This window comes from Cucumis melo, chromosome 5 (assembly GCF_025177605.1).
Source record: "Cucumis melo cultivar AY chromosome 5, USDA_Cmelo_AY_1.0, whole genome shotgun sequence".
In the NCBI taxonomy this organism is placed as follows: Eukaryota; Viridiplantae; Streptophyta; class Magnoliopsida; order Cucurbitales; family Cucurbitaceae; genus Cucumis; species Cucumis melo.
Window position 1 is genome coordinate 24,093,152 of NC_066861.1, and position 18,977 is coordinate 24,112,128.

Here is an 18,977-nt window from a genome sequence, read left to right on the forward strand (position 1 = left end):
AAACTTAGTGTATCCTAACAAGGAGAAGCTTCACTTTCACTGCATTTACTTAAGAGATTTTTAAATGTCCTATGAAGCTGAGACCTCAAAGTAGAATTTTCTATAACTAGGAGCAAGATCGAGAAGATTCATTTGGAATTTTGTGAATTTGTGAATTTTCTCCATAGTTGTGAATCAATATGTTTTTATCCTAATTATAATTAAAAGGCACCAAACTAAAATGTATTGAAAACTTAGAGACCAAAATGGCTAATTTGATACTCTAGAGACCAAATGTATCCTTTCATAAAATTCAACGACTAAAAATGTACTTTTTTTTCAAAATTAAAATATTTATAAACATAATAAAACTTTATTGTCTATTATACATATAAACTACTCTAGATTGTGCTTCAGACACATGTGGTAGTTTATCACGAATAAACTGTAATATTTTACTATATTTATAAGTATTTCTAGTTGTTTTATTATTAAAATTACTTTTCTTTGTTAAGTTGTAAAATTGGTCTCAATTATTTGGGCAATCCAAGGCAAATAAATAATCACAAGTTTTCATACACGGACTAAAATAATAATATCTCACGTAGAGACTTCCTAGACTAAAACACTTTATACCTTGGACAATAACGAACGATCACAAACTATAAAATCACAAACTAATATAGCTACTTGTCTTAATCAATCCAAATGATAAATGTCACAAAGCGAAATTTTGTCTATCATTTTGTTACTTTTCTTAAGTAAAAGGTTCACTAATCATGTCATTTTTAAGAAAAATTAATGTTAAGTATCGAAACTGATTGAAAATATTTGTAAATATTATAAAATTTAAAAATCTAGAACGATACTTTTATATGTTTTCATCGTGGATAGATTCTAAAATTTTGTTATATTTTTTTAAATATTTTAGTTTATTTTACTATATTTAAAAACAATTCAATTTTTTATTCTGTTCTAAATAAGTAAAATGTGTAAAAATATTTTGATTGTTGATCTTAAGGAATGCTACGGTGATTTGAACCATTTTTATGTGCATTTGCAATTTTTTTTTCTTTGTTTTTCTATAAACATAATATGTTGTGATTGCATCATTCCCTAGACTAAGGTAGCGCATGCTTTGGTAGTCTATGTACTGTTATTCTATTTTATTTATATTCTTTTTCAGTTTCTACCGACTAACTACCACCAACAACTCAAACAATCATATACTAAAATTAGAAAATAAAAAATTAATTGGTAAAACTAATTTAAAAAACAAAATTGAAAGAGAAATTTTCATAGATATAACAGACCGACAAAATATTTACAATCTTTGTAACAAAATGAAAAAATTCATAAAAGTGACTAAATATTTCAGGTTTGCTCTTCCTTTCAATTGTCTTTCTTATCTCTCTCTTCTGCAACTTTTTTCTTTCCATCGTTTTTTTTTCATTTTTTTAAAATTGTTATTTGCTTCAAGATCATGTACTAAATATAAAAGATCTGTTTTTTATTTTTATTTTTTTGTACGAAATATAAAAGATCTTGAAAAGAACAGCCAAATCTAAACAAACGATTTTGTACTAAAAGAATCTTGAAATAATCATTTATGTTAAATCTAAACGATCATGTAACTAAATCTAAACGATCGTATTTAAACAATCGTGTACTAAATAATAGCCAAGTCTAAACAATCGTGTACCAAATATATTACGGGCATTATTGATAATGTTGTTGGCGGGGTATCTTTAATATTTCTATGTGGGCCCGTGAACTTTTTTCGTTTTTGAAATTGTCGTATATAGTGTAAATATTTTACCGTCTTGTTATATTTTTTAAAAGACAACAAATTAAAATTATAAATTCTAGTTTTTAATATTGTTCTTTTATTGTAATTTGACATCAATAGAAACACTTTAAATGTATATCCAATCAAATAAACCTGTGCGTAAAAACTCTTCAAAATATGTGACAAACACATTAATATTTTTATTTTAAATACTTTTTTAATGAGAAAAGCTTTAAATCAAAATGACTTTTTGGAGAATAAAATCCAGGCAATCCAAAGATGTCCAAATTAAAGTTTTAGGGTGCGTTTGGTATTAGTGTTAACACTGTGGGGTTAGGTTACCCAAAACCTAGCACCTGTTTGGATTAAGGGTTATGAAACCTTAGTTTTAGGGTTTCCATAATACCCACTTTACCCTCAAACCTCTCCCACTCATCTACTGATTTGTTTCCTCCATTGTTGCCTTCAACCTGTGTTAAGCATGTATCTTCAATCCCTTTTCATCCCCTTCGATCCCTCTTCTTCCTTCCGTTTTTTGTTGTTTCTTCGTCTCCCTCATCTCCTCCATTTGCATTTTCTGTTCACAAATCTCAACTCTCCCACCTTCATATGTCAATTTATCTCCCTCATTTTTCCCTTTAACCCGTGTATACGATGCATCCTTAATCTGTGTTAAACCCCTTCAATCCCTCGTCTTTCTTCCATTTTTTGTTGTTTCTTCATCTCCCTCATTTGCTCCATTTGCGTTTTTTGTTCTATTTATGTATGAGATTCGGGCGTTGCCCTTTGCCGATAAAAAATATGAACCCCCTTTTCATGAAAAATGGGTTTTCTTTCGTGACACTGAATTCCCATCTACATCTCTCTCATCCATCTCTCTCAATCCCCAAAGTGATACTCGTGTTTTGTTGAAGGCGACCCCTTTAATGGCGTTGCCTCCAAACACATTTCCATTTTCGGATCTATGGCTTTCATTGAAAGACTGGGTCCAATCCTTGCTTCCGAAACCATTCGATGGGTCTTCTATGTGAACAACCATCTTCCTTTTGTCCCTTGAATTTTTCCTTGCTGCTCGAGGTTTCCTTTTTGTTGCTCGGTGTTTTCCTTACCGTTTTGAGTTTTTCTTGGCTGATAAGACAGACACTCCATACCGTTGTGCGGCAATGGGTGCCTATCGTGTATGGTAGGGAGGTATTGGACTCTTTGAATCCTAATTTTTTTTTTCTACAAAAGCCGATGACGAGTTCTGGGTGTTTTCAATAATATCTGATTTTTCTTTTCCATATATGTATGTGTTTGCATTTTTTATTCTGTTATGGTTTAATTTTGGTATGTTGTTCTTTGTTTCGGTCCCTTTGATTATATCTTGTTTAATGCTTTACATAGTTTTCTTCATTTTTTATGTTGCCAATCATTGATCTTATGGGGAACATATGTGGTTGCATACAATCTCTCAGTTGCAGATTGTTTTGTCTCTTCAATCTTTTGACATTGTTTCTTCATGTACTTTTCGTGTAGCTTCCAGTATATAGACTTTGACTATGCTTGGACTTTCTTATGCTTTTAGCATGTTATTGCAGAGATTCCCTGTCTTCTTTTTTCCGTGTGGCTATTCAAAGGCATCAAAACTCCACCCATTTCTGCCATCTACCTTCTAGGTAATTTTTTTATCACTCTCCTTTATTTCTGCCATCTTTGGATATACTTAATTCCCATGTTTTCCTTTATTGTATTGATGTATATTGTAGTGTATTATTTCCCTCTCTTTTTTTTGGTTTGTGTTCATTAAAGGCATCATAACTTCCTCAATCTTCCCCTGTATATACACTTTTCTCTTTTGATTTATCACTTCCACTTGTGTTTGGCTGCATTATTCTCTCTGTGGTATATTCTCCTTGATTAGGTAAATTGTTTTTATCATTCTCCTTTTAATCTAGCTTTTTTTTTTTTTTTTTTTTATACTAGCCATGTTTTCCTCTATTGTATTCATGTATGTTGCACTCTATTACTTCACATTGCACCACTTACCAAAGAAGATGAAATTGTCCTTATATGCTTATATCCTGTTTTCTCACTTCCTTGGCTGTTTCTAATATATAGCATTGTCCATCCCGTTGTGGCTTATTTTCTATTTACGTGCGTTCTTATTATTCATGTATCTTCTTTGTTTTTTTCTATTGTCATTGATGTTTCAACAATTATGAAATTTTGTTCATTATTTTGAATGGATTTTAAAACTTTGAGACTACCAATTTCTAAAAAAAATTATATTTTCTTATCCTTTCTATACTAATTATTAGTGTCTTTGCACATTCATTCTTCATTTCAGGTCGTATTGGTCATCATAGAAGGTATGTATACGTAATATTTCTTCCATTCTTTTCTTCCATATCTTCTATTATGTAGAAATCTACCATTCTACGTCCCTTGTGCGTTTTCTAATGTTCTTTATCTTATGCAGGACGTCCCCATTCACCAAGATATCCTTCTAAGAGGTACTATTGTAATTTGCCTTTTAATGGGTTTTGTATACATTTATTAGTGCATGTTTTGTTGAACATTTTTATTATGCTTCAGTATATGCACTATTTATTTTAAAAGTTCTTTATCTATTTTTTTCATATGCACGATCAATATCTATTTTTCCAAAAGTACTATCTCGATACTATGCATTTAACAACTATGAATGAAATTAGTGTAACAATATTGAATGTACATAGAACACAATAATCGACTATTGTATTGTTAAAATAAATTTACGTAAAATCCTATTTTGCATAATAAATACCAATTTACATTACTCATTAGTATGTACATTTAAAACATGTAAATGACGGGTCATAGTATGTTAAAAAGTCAAACAAATAAAATTTCAATGAAAAATAATAATAAAAAAATTTACACATGTTTAGTTCTTGTTAATTATTTCATAGTAGGAAACAAATGTGTAAAATGAATGTTCACGTTTTAAAATTGAACCATAATGTGTAATTTAGAATTGAAATTAATAGTCAAACTATAGTAATAGTTTCTAATTTGTTTGAAACAAGTTTTTAATGTAAGGGTTTTCATTTGTTTCTACTAGTTTTCATAAACTCAACGGCTCACTAAAGTAAACATTTTGCACAAATTTAAAAAAAGTTATTTATCTTCACTGTTTGTTTAATTGTAAAAAAAAAATATCATTCGTTATCAAACTTAATTGTATAACTATTTTTACAAATCTCACCCGTATTTTTTTAGGTAATTTAATTGCAAACACAATTTAGTATAACTTTTCGTATAATGTTCAAAATAACTTGTAAGAAAAAGAAGTAAATTGTTTTGAAGAAGGGTTCTTACAATTATCCTAAACTCAATGACTAGAAGTAAACATGAAACACTTTATATGTATTAAAGAACAAATTGTTCTTTTAAAACATGATGAAACCTATGTTCCCATGGCTTTCACATTATTTGTTTTGAAATACTTGTTCGTACCTTTCATATACTAACTTTATATGCACTGTATATGGCTATTGTAATAACAGAGTTAGTAAATATTTTTTAGGACATTTTAGGTAATTTCAAATAGATCAACAAACCCTTCTTGGAGTCTTAACTGCGTTCACATTAGGCCAACGTCAGATGCTTCTAACGTTGGAGGCACTAATGAATGACAATTAAGCGTCTCTCACAGACACCATATGTTATAAGACATAGAATTAGGCAACTTGCGTACTTTTGCATGATACACGAGTCTGATCTTGTGTGTCGTCAAAGCACGCACATGGACAGGCGAACATTCGTAATTCTATGCCATTTACTCAGGACTGTGGCTGGTCTTTCGTTGACAGAGATTGTTGATGTTGAGGAAATGGTTGCGATGTTCTTGCACATTCTTATGTATGACGTGAAGAACCGTGTAATTCAATAGAAATTTGTACGGTCAAGAGAGACAGTATCACGGCATTTTAATCTCATTTTGTTGGCTGTGCTACGATTCCATGAAGAGTTAATAAAGCAACCTGTACTGGTAACAATCAACTGCATTGATCAACATTAGAATTGTTTCGAGGTTGGGCGTAGTAGAAGTGGTTTGTATGGCACGTATCAGTACATGCCACTAATGTAAGCGCGTTTGTTTAAACCTATAGAATTTCCTTGGGGCATTGGATAGGACGTACATAAAGGTGAATGTGCCCGCAGCAGATCGCCTTACTTTCAGAATGCGTAAGAGAGAAATTACCACAAATGTACTCGGTGTTTGCAACACGAAAGAGGATTTCGTATATGTCCTCGCTGGTTGGGAAGATCCGTAATAGACTCGCAGATTCTTTAGGATGCCCTTGTATGACAAAACAGATTCCAAGTGCTAAAGGGTATTTACAATTTTTCATCCAACCACGCCTTATTAAAATTCCATATTGAACGCGCATAAACAATTAGTTTTTGTAACAAGATATTACTATCTATGTAATGTGGGTTATCCAAACGCTGAGGAATTTTTCGCCCCATACAGAGGCCAGAGGTACCACTTGCAAAAGTGGCGTGATGTTGGAAATGCCCCAGCCACTACTTGCAAGAGTGGCGTGGTGCTGGAAATGCTCTAACCACTGCTTGTAAGAGTGGCATGGTGTTGGAAATGCCCAAACCACTGCTTGCAAGAGTGGCATGGTGCTGGAAATGCCCCAACCATTGCTTGCAAGAGTCGCGTGGTGCTGGAAATGCCCCAACCATTGTTTGCAAAAGTGGCGTGGTGTTGGAAATGCCCCAACGACTGCAAATGAATACTTCAACATGAAGCACTCTTTGGCAAGGAATGTGATTGAGTGGACATTCGGTGTTCTGAAGGGTCGTTGGGCAATATTTCGTGGAAAGTCGTACTATTCCCTCGAAGTGCAATGTCGCACCATCCTAGCATGTTACCTACTGCACAATTTGATAAACAGAGAAATGACCAATTACAAAAAAATTAGCGATGTTGACGAGGGGGACTCCGCGTACGCCACGGCCACCGCTGCAAAAGACATTCAACACATTGAGACCACAAACAAGTGGTTTTAGTGGCGTGATGAATTAGCTCAAGCAATGTTCATTGAATGAGAGTTGCATAACGCTTAGATAAAACAAATTTAAATTAGAACCCCTTGGTTGTATGCTAATTTAAATGACCTATACTCTCTATTTTTTCATATCTAATGTATGCGTGCAGTGGGTTTCTGTCATAATATTGTTAGTCAGTCTGTCTCATGAATGTGGAAATGTGAAATTACTAACGTGTTTCATGTATTTGTTGTCATTTATCATTTGCAGTATGACAACCTCCTCTCGTGCACCAAAGCATGTATGGACGAAGGAGGAGGAAGACACTCTTGTAGAGTGTTTAGTGGAATTCACGGGGGGATGAAAATTCGACAATGGTACGTTCCGTCCATGTTACCTGACCCAATTGGTATGTATTATGGTCGAAAAATTGCCTGGCTGTCGTGTCCGCGCAATCACCGTAATCGACTGCTGAATAAAGACACTTAAATGGACATTCCAGGCCATCGGAGAAATGCGAGGGCCAGTGTGTAGTGGGTTCGACTCGAACGATGACACAAAATGCATAATTGCGAAGAATGAAGTCTTCGATAACTGGGTTATGGTAAGGAAAATAATCTAAACGTCACATTACTTGCGCAGTCTACGTTTACTTCACAATTTTCGTATCCATAGTTTTAAGTGGTCCTATTTTTTATGCAGTCGCATCCAGTAGCGAAGGGGCTCCTTAACAAACTCTTTCTCTATTACGACGAACTTGCATATGTATTTGGTCGTGATAGGGTGATGGATCACTTCGCTGAGACATTCGCCGACGTCGGGTCTAACGAGCTTATCGAGTATGAGGGATTTAACATGTCGGATGGGAACGAGGAGTTCCCATCCATGTACAGCTAGGGGATTGACATGTTCCAGGAGGATGTACACGCATCACGACCTGCTCGTACATCAGACAGTAGGACCAGATCAAGCGGTTCAAAGAGAAAGAGGGAAAACCAGCGGGAGGGTGAGCTTGAAGTCATACATATGGCCCTCGAGTGTATGAATGACTAACTCAGGACGATTGCCGAGTGGCTTGCATGCGCCCTTACCAATGACACCTATGTGTGCCAGGAATTCTTATGCTTATTGCGTGAGATGTCGAAACTAAGTAGTTTGGATAGGGCGTTGTGCCAAAGGCATCTGATGTCTCATATGGACGACATGCGGGGTTTCTTACAGATGACTGACGATGAGAGGCAGAACTTTTGCAGAGTCCTCCTACGAGACTTCTCCAAATAGTTTATGTCCTTCCTTGGCTGGCTTGCTTGTTTTTTTGTTACTTCACTTGGACTATGTTGTTGACTGTTTTTTGTATTCCTATTTTACCAAACTTTTTTTTCATATGTACAGTATTTGGATCCCTTGTATGATTTGTAACTTGTTTATGCATATGTTTTCTTTTTGTCCCTTTTACATTCCTTCAATTCGAGTTAAAATGTTTTGTTCAAATTAAGGAAAATAGTAACAATTCGAACAATATGGCGTTGAAGTGCTATGTAATAAGTAATTTAATTAATGAATATAAATATCGACGCATGCGTTAGACCACGTAATTAAATATGTTAAAAACAAATGTATGACACTATCACTAATTACAAATACACAATAACTAGTTTGTATTTGTAAAAATGACTTAGAATAAAATTGGTACAATTTGTTAACAAATTATTTCGAAATTGGTCAACTTTGTTTATTAATCTAATAACATGAGATATAGAAAAAAAACAATATGCAATAAGAGGGGTTCGACGCTTTCGTAATAAAAAAAATGCAATAATAATTAATTTGGTATATGTACAATGTGAAGTTATAAAAAAAATAATAAGTAAATATATATATATATATATATATATATATATATATATATTCATAACCGTACCCACATAACCCTTTCCCCGAACACATCTTATCATAAAATCCTCATAAACCTATCCACATAACCTTTCCCCCAAACACATCTTATCAAAAAATCCCCATAAACCTACTTACATAACATTTCTTCCAAACACATCTTATTCATAACACTATCATAATCCTTTCCACATAACCTTTCCCCCAAACATCTCTTATCATAAAACTACATTTTGAAACCCTTCCCCCAAACAAGGGTTATGATAAAACTAGGTTTATCATAACACTAACTCTTTCATAACCCAACCCTTTTCCCAAACGCATCCTTAAATATTAAAATTTCTTTTAATTTCTATTTGCAAAATATGATATTTAACGTGCCATTAGTATAAGAGACATTTTTAAATGTAGTAAAATAAACTAAAATATTTACAACAAATATTTACAACATATGACAAAATTTTAGATTCTATCAATGATAAATATTGATAGGCTTTTATTATTATTTATTAATATAACTGATAGAAACATATCAATGTGATAGAATATGAAATTTTACAATATTTTGTAAATATTTTATCAAATTTACCATTTTTGACAATTCCCCCTAATATAATACCTAAAGGGTTGGATAGAATTTTTCAATACAAGAATTACATATGTTCTCAAAACTCTCTAAATATACAAATGCAAGAGGAGGAGGATTGAGAATTTACTAAAATATCTAACATCTTTTTCTAAGCTCAATTAAACTTTTATTAATGGGGTCAAATATGTACAACTATGACCTGGTCTCATCACAAATTTTCTTTTGTTTGTTTTCTTATTTTGTTTTTATGCTAAGCTAGTCCACTTTGATTCTTTGTATTGTTCACCAATTTTAGACATTCGTCTACATATAAATTTTGGAAAATTTTAAAATGTGACAAGTTAGGATGAAATGGTTGTTTAAATACGATAAAGTTTCACATTTTGACTAAATAAGAAAATTATCTATAATATGTAAGGGAGAACAATTGTCTCAAGTGGTACAAGATAATTTATGTGAAACTAATCACAAAGTTATAAGTGTTATGCTCAAAAACTAATACTATACTATGGTGGAGATAATATGAATAAGCAGTATCATAGTCATGTTTCTCCAATGATATAGTCATTGTGATATATGGTTAAGCAGATAAAATGCCAAATATAAAGAAATTTGAAAATTATTTGCAATTTCAGAAAAGGAGGACATGTTGTGTCCATTCGTGCTCAGATGGCCACCCATGGGCAATCTTTCAGTGTCATGTCAAACTCCATGCAATATACACTTATCAACTTTAAATTATTTTGAACAGTCACTAGGCTCGTAGTCGTTCTCATTGTCATTGATAACCTCACGTTTATTTTCAAAGTCTCGCACCTGAGAATCCCAGCATCGTAACCATCCCCTCAATTAGTAGGTTGCATCATCAAATTTTTGTTACACCATATCTTGAGTTTAAAGAATTTTGGCTCCTAACTTGTTGATTTCTTTCTTTAATGAACAAAAATCATCTTGGTAGTATGCCAACGTTGCCTTGATCGCCTTACAACGGTTCCAAGTTTTTAGCAACTTACTCATTTTTTCTTTGAGTTTGTCTCCTAGAGTTTCAATCAAGGCCTTTATCCACGCAATCCTTTCCTCGAGCTTTCTTGCAGAGAAGTTTTGGGAAAAAATTGCTATTCTACATAAATAAAACCCACGTAATCAGAAGAATTTTTATCCACAGAATTGTATTCTTATACAAGAATTTATTTATCAAAACAGAATCAAAAGAACTCTAGTACTTTACTAAAATGTGCATAATGTGAAATTTGTCTTAAGATTGTTGTTATTCTAGCAAAAGCACATGTGTGAACCTTGATCGCCTTCTAAGCTACATGGTAAGACTCTATGAGGTAAGAGTGGAAGTGTTTCTTGTTATTTGATGCAATGAGGCATTTTGATCAGACGTTGAGGAAGTTCCTATGCTTTTTGGTAGTTGACAACCAAAACTTTCTTATTTTAGAATGTAATTGACATTATTCTTGTATCTGAAAAGCGGTGCTCAGAAAGTTAGCATTCTAACCTTGTTGCCTACTGTGATTAGAATTAGGATAGTGAGAGAGCTATGTGGCATTATCCGATGCTCTGAAGCTCACCACCGGGTAGAAGTAATCATGCCGGTCTTAAAGTATTCATCATAAAAGTCTATAAATAGGAGAGTTTCGAACAAGTTTTAAGAGCTTAATATGAATTTTGGGCTAAAGAAATTTCAAAACGTTTAGGAGATTTTCCTCATATTTATTCTCGCGTTCAAGGTTGACAAGGAGTTAGCCAAGTGCTTAACCCATAAGGGAATTTATCTTGACTATGAGTGGTTTTAGAAATGTTTGAAAGTCCCATGATTTCCAAGTCATCTTCGAACTCTTGAGTTTTGATACTTATTTAATATTGCTATTTGATTTATAAATGAGCATGTTCTGAAAATGGATTATGATTTATGCTTCGCAAAATGTCTCAATACCCTATGCAATGAATAAAGCCTCACTCTTGCTTTGTGACCTGATGTGAGATGCCTTGCACTTGCTTTGGGACCTAGTGTAAGATGTTTTATACTTGTTGTGTGATCTGGTATAAGATGCTATCTGCTTCTTTGTGACCTGACATTGGAAAATGTGTTATGCGTCATGAAATTGATGACTTTCGCTGAATGCATTGAGATTACTCCGCCCATCCCTAACTCGACAATGAAAATGTTAACGACATTTCAGCTGAGGTGATGGGTACATTTTTAAAACATTGAAAATTACGTGGTATGAATTATGTTTAAACGATTTATGCGGGAAAGGTAAATTTCCAAGTAGAATATTTTGAACCAAGCAATGTGGATTTCCAATATTTTAAAATTGCTTGAAGTAATGAAATAGTTTTCGTATTTAGAATGCATACTCTTGCAAAACACTTTGTGGTTGCAAAATAATGAATTTCAAGTATATGATTTGTGCGTTGTGTTCACGAAAACCTACTGTTCAAGTAAATGTGTTGATGAAACTCTCCACTCACTAGACATTTTGTCTAATCTTTCGAATATTTTGTTCCCCCCTTAAGGTAGCAAAGGACATCCAGCATTTGATTTGTCATCTTGATCGTCTGTTGTGCCATAGTTGCATTACATCTTGTTAGTGACACTCACCAACTTTGTCGCATAACATATAAAGTAGTTGGACGAGAAGGGAATATTTTGTACTTAATTATTTGTACTTAAACTATTTTGTGAAAATTTTTATATTGTTATGAAGTATTTTCTTTATGTGCTTCGCTTTGAAATGTTTAATGTGTATGTTATGGGCTAGTCATGTGTTATTATATATATCTTATGTGGCATTCACGTGGTACAAATATTAGATGTTCATAGTAATGAGTTAATATCTAAGCATTTTATAGAATGAAGTCTTCCACTAAATTAACTAAGTCTATGGTATGCGTTGAAGAGGTAAGGTAATTTCGCTTACTAGGCGCCCAACACGTTATCTCTCGGTGAGGTAGGCGTTGAGAGCATAGACGGTCACTTCTTCTCTAGGTCACGGTAGCTAGGCTAGCCTCGAAAGGGGGTGTGACAACATGAAACCATAAAAATCATATACATTAAAAATTTGAGCCCAATGAATTCACGTTATCTCCTTAAGAAAAATTCAGTCATTCTAATGTCTGAGTTTAGGGAGTAATTCTCTCCCAATATATAATAAATTACATTTTTTCTAAAAGTAGAACCTTGATCAAAAGATCAACGAACCAAACTTTGTGGTTAGTTGAAAACAATTTTGTGATGACTTTTATGTTCTTAAACTCGTGATGTATGAGTGTTAAATGATTATGTTATCCAATAAAGTTATTAATGAGGAATTTCTCATTAAATTGTTTTGGAACAAGCGATTTACTCGTTATAAACTCAAAATCCAATGAATTAAGGTTCCTTGACTATAATATAAGCACTTTAAATTTATGCAGTGACATAAATGTTGATCAAGTTTGAGTAGATAGTCTAGACGGTCTATAATACATGTATATGGTTGGGTGTCTAATTCTAGCTAGGCACAGTATGAATGTAACCCACTTTGTATTTAAGACAAGCGATGTGATCTCAAACCGTTTATGTAGAGATATATGTGAGTGTGGGCGTTCTATGTAAAAGGGTTTGAATAAGACTAGACCATAAAATAGTCACTTTTACATCATAACACCTTTTACTATTTAAAACTTACTATTTCGACTTTGATGACCTAGGTAACTTAACCTTAATTCTAAACTAACTATAAACTTCTACTTATTTAAGATTATCCTTAGATCTGCATAGGTGAGAGTAGCTAAATAGTGCTGGTCCAGTAGACCTCCCATTTTAGGGGTAAGACTAGCGGATAGCTGGGGACATAGGGTGTAAGATGGAATTTGCTCATCCCTGTTTCTAGGGATATATATAGAGATTGTTCCCTTGAGTTCTGGTTTCTGGTCTTGAACAAAGGGTCTCACTCTCTCATTAACCTGAAAGGAACATGGTAATAGATGGATTATAAATCAATTTTTTATTAGAGGATCAGCTGAAGCTTAAGGAACAAAATTTTGAAGGTAAAACGATATTTGACCTAGCCGAAATTACGAACAACCTGTGAAGGGTTGACCTACTAATCATAGTTGTATTAGGTGGACACAAATACATTTATAGTCAGGAGAGTGCAATTATGAGTTATAGTGAACAATCCCATTAGTTAAAGAATGTTGATTAACTAAGTTAAAAGAGTTGCAACCCGTATATTCCAACAAAAATGTGATTGAGTTTAGAGTCCATGCACTAAAGCAACAATTTATTTATGAATTGTTCTTTTGGGACATTCATCCTCTTTTCAAACCTCTTTACTCTCTCTTTGAATCTCTTCATCATTGCCCAACTGGTCACATGATAGATTTAATAGAATCTATTCACCATTGCCTATGAGGATACTCTCGATTTTAAGTGTAGATGTAATGAAAATGAGACTTTAATACCACTAGTCACATAATAGGTGAATTTATTGCCCTAAACCTGTTTGTCATTTACACAACACGTTTAGAAGCAAAAACTCATGTAAAGGTGTTTGAACTTCTTTCCCGCAAACGACGTCAACTATTAATACCAAAATTTGGTACGTCAACTGGGAATTTGTAATCTTTGGAAATCGAACGAACACCCTATATAATAAGAAAAAGAACTCACACTGATATAGTGATTTGCTACCAGCACTTCTACAATTAAGTATTTATTTACACTACTACAAAAACTGACTCTCTTGACGGTTTTAAACTGTCAAGAATGAGTATTCTTGACGTTTTCAAAACCGTCGTTGAATCCAGTGTCAAGAAAGGCCATTTTCTTGACGGTTGTAAAAAGTGTCAAGAATTGATATCGTTGACACTTTTTAACCGTCAAGTATTCAATTTTTCATGACAGTTGAGAGCCGTCAAGAGGATACGTTTTTATGACTGTTTTAAACCGTCAAGAATGAGATGATGAAGCCCGAAAACCGTCAAGAATATGATTATTCATGACATTTCAAAACCGTCAAGAGTGCATTTTTCATGACATTTTAAAACCGTCAAGTATTCAATTTTCATGACATTTACAAACCGTCAAGAGTTCATTTTTCATGACATTTAATAACCGTCAAGAGTACTCTTTGCCATGACATTTGGAAACCGTCAAGAGTGCTTTTTAATGACATTTTAGAACCGTCAAGAATTTTGTTATTTATGACATTTGCAAACCATCAAGAAATGTATTGTTAATGACATTTGAAAACCGTCAAGCAACTTTTCATTTTTTAAATGTAATTTATTTTATATTATTCTTCCTGTATTATGCTCCCATTGGTCCAAAAATTCAACTACATATAAACGACAAATATACATCAAATGGCAACTAAACATCATCCATTCAATATCATTTCCAAAACTTTGCATCATATTCATATATCATTTACAAAACCAATATATATATATATAAACAATTTCAACAAATTTCCAAGAATTGAACTAAAAATCATCTATTTAACTAACCTAGCCCAAAAGTATATCATCCCCAATCCATAAACTTTCATAATGGCAACCCCCTACATATATGAACAGTTCACCTATCTACAATTCACCTAAACTCTAATCCTCTACAAAGTCTCAAAAGTATATCAATTAACCTCTACCCTCCATATGAACATTTAAAAAAATCAGCCACAAAAAATAAAGTTAATTTCCTTTTTCAGAGATGACGTCATAAGTCCTAGATCACATGTACGAACCCAAAAACTCTACCAACTCAACCCGCACTCATCTAACTCGGCTTGTGAGTATGATTTTCGTGTATCAATATGTAGACATGCAAAATAAATGAATTAGTATTCATGAAAATTATTATACGTACAAAAGAAATAGTTTGATATATAACATACCGAATCCGAGATGACAATGCTTCCCCTATTTACAATTTCTCTCATATACTTCATGACATAGTATCCACACGTAGTGCTCCCGACTTGTAGTGGACACTATAAAAACAATAAATTAGAATAATGGACTAGTCTTAATTGCTAGTTATCTACAAAATACAATTGAATTTAAATATTTATACTTGCCTTTACTGTTCGCCATAAAGTTTGTTTCCTGCTTTTATTAATGTTCTTTTGTGAGTGAAATATTGCTATTGCTCTGTTTTGCCAAGATAAGATTGCACATATCTTAGAATATTGTACATGCATTAGAATTAAGAGCACTACATGCTATAAAAGATTAAACTTACGTGTCGGTTACATATCTTGTAGTTGCTTTTGATGTCGTCCTTAGCGAGTCAAGGTAAAACACTGTATCCTCATACGCATTTATAGCAAGCAGTGCCCAATGACCCCTAATTATACAAAAATGTAAGTACTATTTTATTGTCAATGCAACCAATACCCTAACTAAACTTACTCGGGATTAAAAGGAGCAAGAACTACTTGGTCGGGTTTGGACACCATCAATCTACTACACAAGTTTCGAATTCGAGATTCTTGTGTGTTTCCAGAAGAGATTAGGGACAGATCTACAAAGACATACTGCATATTTTCTTTCGAACCACTAACAGACGAATACAAGTACCTACAAAATATATAAACTCGTAAAAGAGATACATAAATTTAGATGCAAAGGAATGAAATTGACTTACATCATATAGGCCACCAATGTAAACGTTTTCACTTCGTTCATGTTACAAAGATCAACGATATCCTCTCAAAGCACAGAAGTCTTTCGACTAACGCCAAAAAGGTCAGCAGGTAGTGAAAAAGTGATGCTGGAATCTTTCTCCATTACCTTCTCAGCATATCTGAGAATCGACTTCAACGCTAATGGTAAAGTTGATGTCGATTCACATACAACTTCTGTAGGCATTTTTATTAAGTCCCTCTCCTAATTCAAGAACATCCAAATTCAGTAAGACGTACAATATTAGACATTCGAGTTTAATAGTGGATTACATACCTTCAAGACGTCCAACTCTGGTTCATTCATCTTCATCACCTCCTTCCTTTTCTTTTCCTTATGTTTTGGTTTGTCCAACGATTCCACTTCTATTCTCTTACCCTTCTCTTCAATCCCCTCTAACACTATTGGCCTTGAACAACTCCCATGTGCAGACAACGGTGTAGATAAGTTTGAGCGAATTTGTGCCTCTAATTCACTAACTCGCCTACGGAGCTCTTCATTCTCAACTAGAATGCTCGCCTCATCTTTTGATGTTTTCTTAACTGAATGAAAGTACGTTGTTGGAGTAACGTATCCACCAACCCCACGCATACGACCATTGTGCTCTTTCGTACCCAATGCTTGTGTTAATACATCATTCAAACAGTGTCTATTCACAGATGATGAATCTGTATTCATTGATATCTCATCCTAAAAAGATAGCAAAATTAATGTAAGTTATAGAAATGATTGCTTATGTAATGGATAATTGAAATGTGTGATTTACTTGTAATGACTTACTATTTTATGGACGACTTGTTGAATGTCGTCGTTGTCGTACTGTCCTTACTTGTTAACTCGAGCTTTCTTCCATAGTTTAGCTCGATCAACATAAACTTCATTTGAACCATCCTTCTTCATTCGAGAACATGGAGTTCAATTGGTAAACATATTACCTTGTATGCCATTTTTGGTATAAAGCAAATTTACAATAAACAAACAACAAACTTACAACTTTTTATGCAACCATTTACAAGAAACAAACAACAAACTTACAACTTTTTATGCAACCATTTACAAGAAACAAACAAACTTATACCACACAAGCAAAGAGGAGCATTACACCAGATATCCAACCAGACATCCCAAATTCTATAAGGTTTCTTTGGCAACAAAGAAAGAACAAACTACAAAAATGGGAGTTTCCTCCTTAGACATCTAAATATCTTACCATTTCCTCCTTAAGATTGGCATACCCTTTCCTTGAGATTCTATGATTGTATTTGTTCTTCGATCGTCTATCTTGTTGTAATTTTCTTTTTTCCTATATCCAAATGTATTTGTCAATGAGAAAGTAGCAAATATTATTCCGAATGATTTTCATGTATAAAACTTATTCATACCTGAAAGGTCTCTGATAACCTTGACCTTACAAACTCTTCCCAGTGATTTTGCTCAATGAAGGAATACTTTTCAGGTGGAACTTGAAGCAATTGTGGTTCATCTTTATGCGGGATGATGTATTTCGTTGTTAGCCAGTTCTTAAACTGACGAAACGAAATACCTGCAGTTTGGAGAACGTTTTTCCTAGATCTTGGATCAATGACGAATGCAGCCTAAATATAATAAAAGTACTTAATCAAGTGTCCATACAACAAGAACATTATCAAATATAATAAGTTAACATTATCAAGAAGAACAAGTTATATATACCTCAACTGTAGTGAATATCTTATCTTTCAGTTCTGCAGGCATACTTTTCCAAGACATATATGTGATAGGGACATGATAATGGGTTGCAGACCCTATGAAAGACTTTAACTTTGCTCCATTCTCACCAATAGGTGCTCCGTCTTCATTGTACCTCACCACCTTCTTGTCTCCCAAACTTCTAATGCGAGTTACATCAAACATAATAGTAGGTCCTCGTCGTCGCTTCAACTCTTTTGGGGTTTCTTCAACTGTTGCATTCAACTCACCGACACCAACTTCTTCATTAAGATCGTCCATATTATATTATGCGAAGCTGTCAATCAAAATGAAGAAAAAATTAGCATGATATACAAATTTTAAACAATAATAAACAATAATAAATCAATCATAAATAAACTTATGGTGTACTTGTTTGAAATTGTGAACACACCATTATAATATTATGTAGGTATCCATGTGCCTTCACAATCTGACCTTACGTACGTTGAGACATTTTCATCCAAATCATTGTTTAAATAGACATCTGGCATATCATTGGGTATTCCTTCACACCGGAGTATTGTATCACCAAGTTCATCGTCATTATATCTATCTTCAAAGTCTCTTTGTGGTGGAGTGAGTACAACTGACCATCTAACATCACTTGGATCCTCAACATAAAACACTTGCTTTGCTTGGCTTGCTAGTATAAATGAGTCTGACTTGTGTCCTACTCTATTTAAATCAACTAAAGTATAACCAAGTTCATCGATCCGAACACCACCACTATTCTGAACCCAATCGCATTTAAACACCGGAACATTAAACGTATTATAATTGAGTTCCCATATCTCTTGTATCACTCCATAGAATGACATATCTCCAATGACGGGATTTTTATCTTTAGAACTAGACACTTGCATTTTAGAGTGCGACAAATGTTACTACTTATGAATCTCTCTCGATTATCTAGAAATAGGTTTTATAATGATCATTCTTTAATTAACTTCTCAAATCAATAATTTAACTGATACTCATCGTTATAAATTTTTGAACCCAAACATAAATATAAAAGTAAAACATTTAGGCATAAGTTTTACTTTCATGGTGTTGGCCAACATGCCAACATACTTGTGATATTTTTCTCTCATGATTGATCCTATAAGTCCGTTCATGAAGTCCACAAAATCCCCTAACATGGGCTTCTAGCTAAATACACTGCCACATTATTAATTTTAGTCCCAACACTACATAATAACTTATTACATGTATACAAAGCTTGAATTGTTTCATAGAAAATTTTACCATTGAAGCCAAATTGTTATAAATCTTACTGACATATTCGAAGGA

At 33.4% G+C, this 18,977-nt stretch overlaps 3 protein-coding genes across 4 annotated transcripts; 1 reads left to right on the plus strand and 2 right to left on the minus strand.

Annotated features, from left to right (window-relative positions):
- Positions 1–2,107: 2,107 nt before the first annotated feature.
- Positions 2,108–4,237, plus strand: LOC127149604 (uncharacterized). Of its 2 annotated transcripts, none has more exons than XR_007821282.1 (3): positions 2,108–2,959; positions 3,349–3,426; positions 4,098–4,237. XR_007821282.1 is itself a non-coding variant. In XM_051085398.1 (3 exons), the coding sequence occupies exons 1-3, from the start codon at positions 2,783–2,785 to the stop codon at positions 4,172–4,174; spliced, it is 345 nt and encodes a 114-aa protein (XP_050941355.1). In that variant the 5' UTR covers positions 2,151–2,782; the 3' UTR covers positions 4,175–4,237. The 2 variants fall into 2 exon arrangements, 1 of the variants encoding a protein (XP_050941355.1); XM_051085398.1 differs by having other exon boundaries at positions 2,151–2,959; positions 3,336–3,426.
- Positions 4,238–15,099: 10,862 nt separating this feature from the next.
- LOC127149605 (uncharacterized) lies at positions 15,100–15,767 on the minus strand. Its single transcript, XM_051085399.1, has 4 exons — positions 15,684–15,767; positions 15,514–15,618; positions 15,350–15,422; positions 15,100–15,262 (listed from the first exon to the last, which is right to left on the minus strand). Exons 1-4 carry the CDS (start codon positions 15,728–15,730, stop codon positions 15,110–15,112), a joined length of 378 nt encoding a protein of 125 aa, XP_050941356.1. The 5' UTR covers positions 15,731–15,767; the 3' UTR covers positions 15,100–15,109.
- A 976-nt stretch (positions 15,768–16,743) lies between these two features.
- LOC127149606 (uncharacterized) lies at positions 16,744–18,529 on the minus strand. Its single transcript, XM_051085400.1, has 5 exons — positions 18,079–18,529; positions 17,649–17,961; positions 17,339–17,551; positions 17,167–17,259; positions 16,744–16,850 (listed from the first exon to the last, which is right to left on the minus strand). Exons 2-5 carry the CDS (start codon positions 17,943–17,945, stop codon positions 16,782–16,784), a joined length of 672 nt encoding a protein of 223 aa, XP_050941357.1. The 5' UTR covers positions 17,946–17,961; positions 18,079–18,529; the 3' UTR covers positions 16,744–16,781.
- Positions 18,530–18,977: the final 448 nt, after the last annotated feature.

Excerpts from the sequence above, each read along its gene's own strand:
- LOC127149604 (XM_051085398.1), top strand. The coding sequence starts at position 2,783 with ATGGGTCTTCTATGTGAACAACCATCTTCCTTTTGTCCCTTGAATTTT. Across the intron at positions 2,960-3,335 it reads CTATCGTGTATGGTAGGGAG|CATGTTATTGCAGAGATTCC; the intron begins GTATTGGACTCT and ends TTATGCTTTTAG. Across the intron at positions 3,427-4,097 it reads TTCTGCCATCTACCTTCTAG|GTCGTATTGGTCATCATAGA; the intron begins GTAATTTTTTTA and ends TCTTCATTTCAG.
- LOC127149605 (XM_051085399.1), bottom strand. The coding sequence starts at position 15,730 with ATGGTGTCCAAACCCGACCAAGTAGTTCTTGCTCCTTTTAATCCCGA. Across the intron at positions 15,619-15,683 it reads CTTGCTCCTTTTAATCCCGA|GGGTCATTGGGCACTGCTTG; the intron begins GTAAGTTTAGTT and ends TTGTATAATTAG. Across the intron at positions 15,263-15,349 it reads CTTTATGGCGAACAGTAAAG|TGTCCACTACAAGTCGGGAG; the intron begins GCAAGTATAAAT and ends TTGTTTTTATAG.
- LOC127149606 (XM_051085400.1), bottom strand. The coding sequence starts at position 17,945 with ATGGACGATCTTAATGAAGAAGTTGGTGTCGGTGAGTTGAATGCAACA. Across the intron at positions 17,552-17,648 it reads AGATATTCACTACAGTTGAG|GCTGCATTCGTCATTGATCC; the intron begins GTATATATAACT and ends TATTATATTTAG. Across the intron at positions 16,851-17,166 it reads CCAATCTTAAGGAGGAAATG|AAGGATGGTTCAAATGAAGT; the intron begins GTAAGATATTTA and ends TCTCGAATGAAG.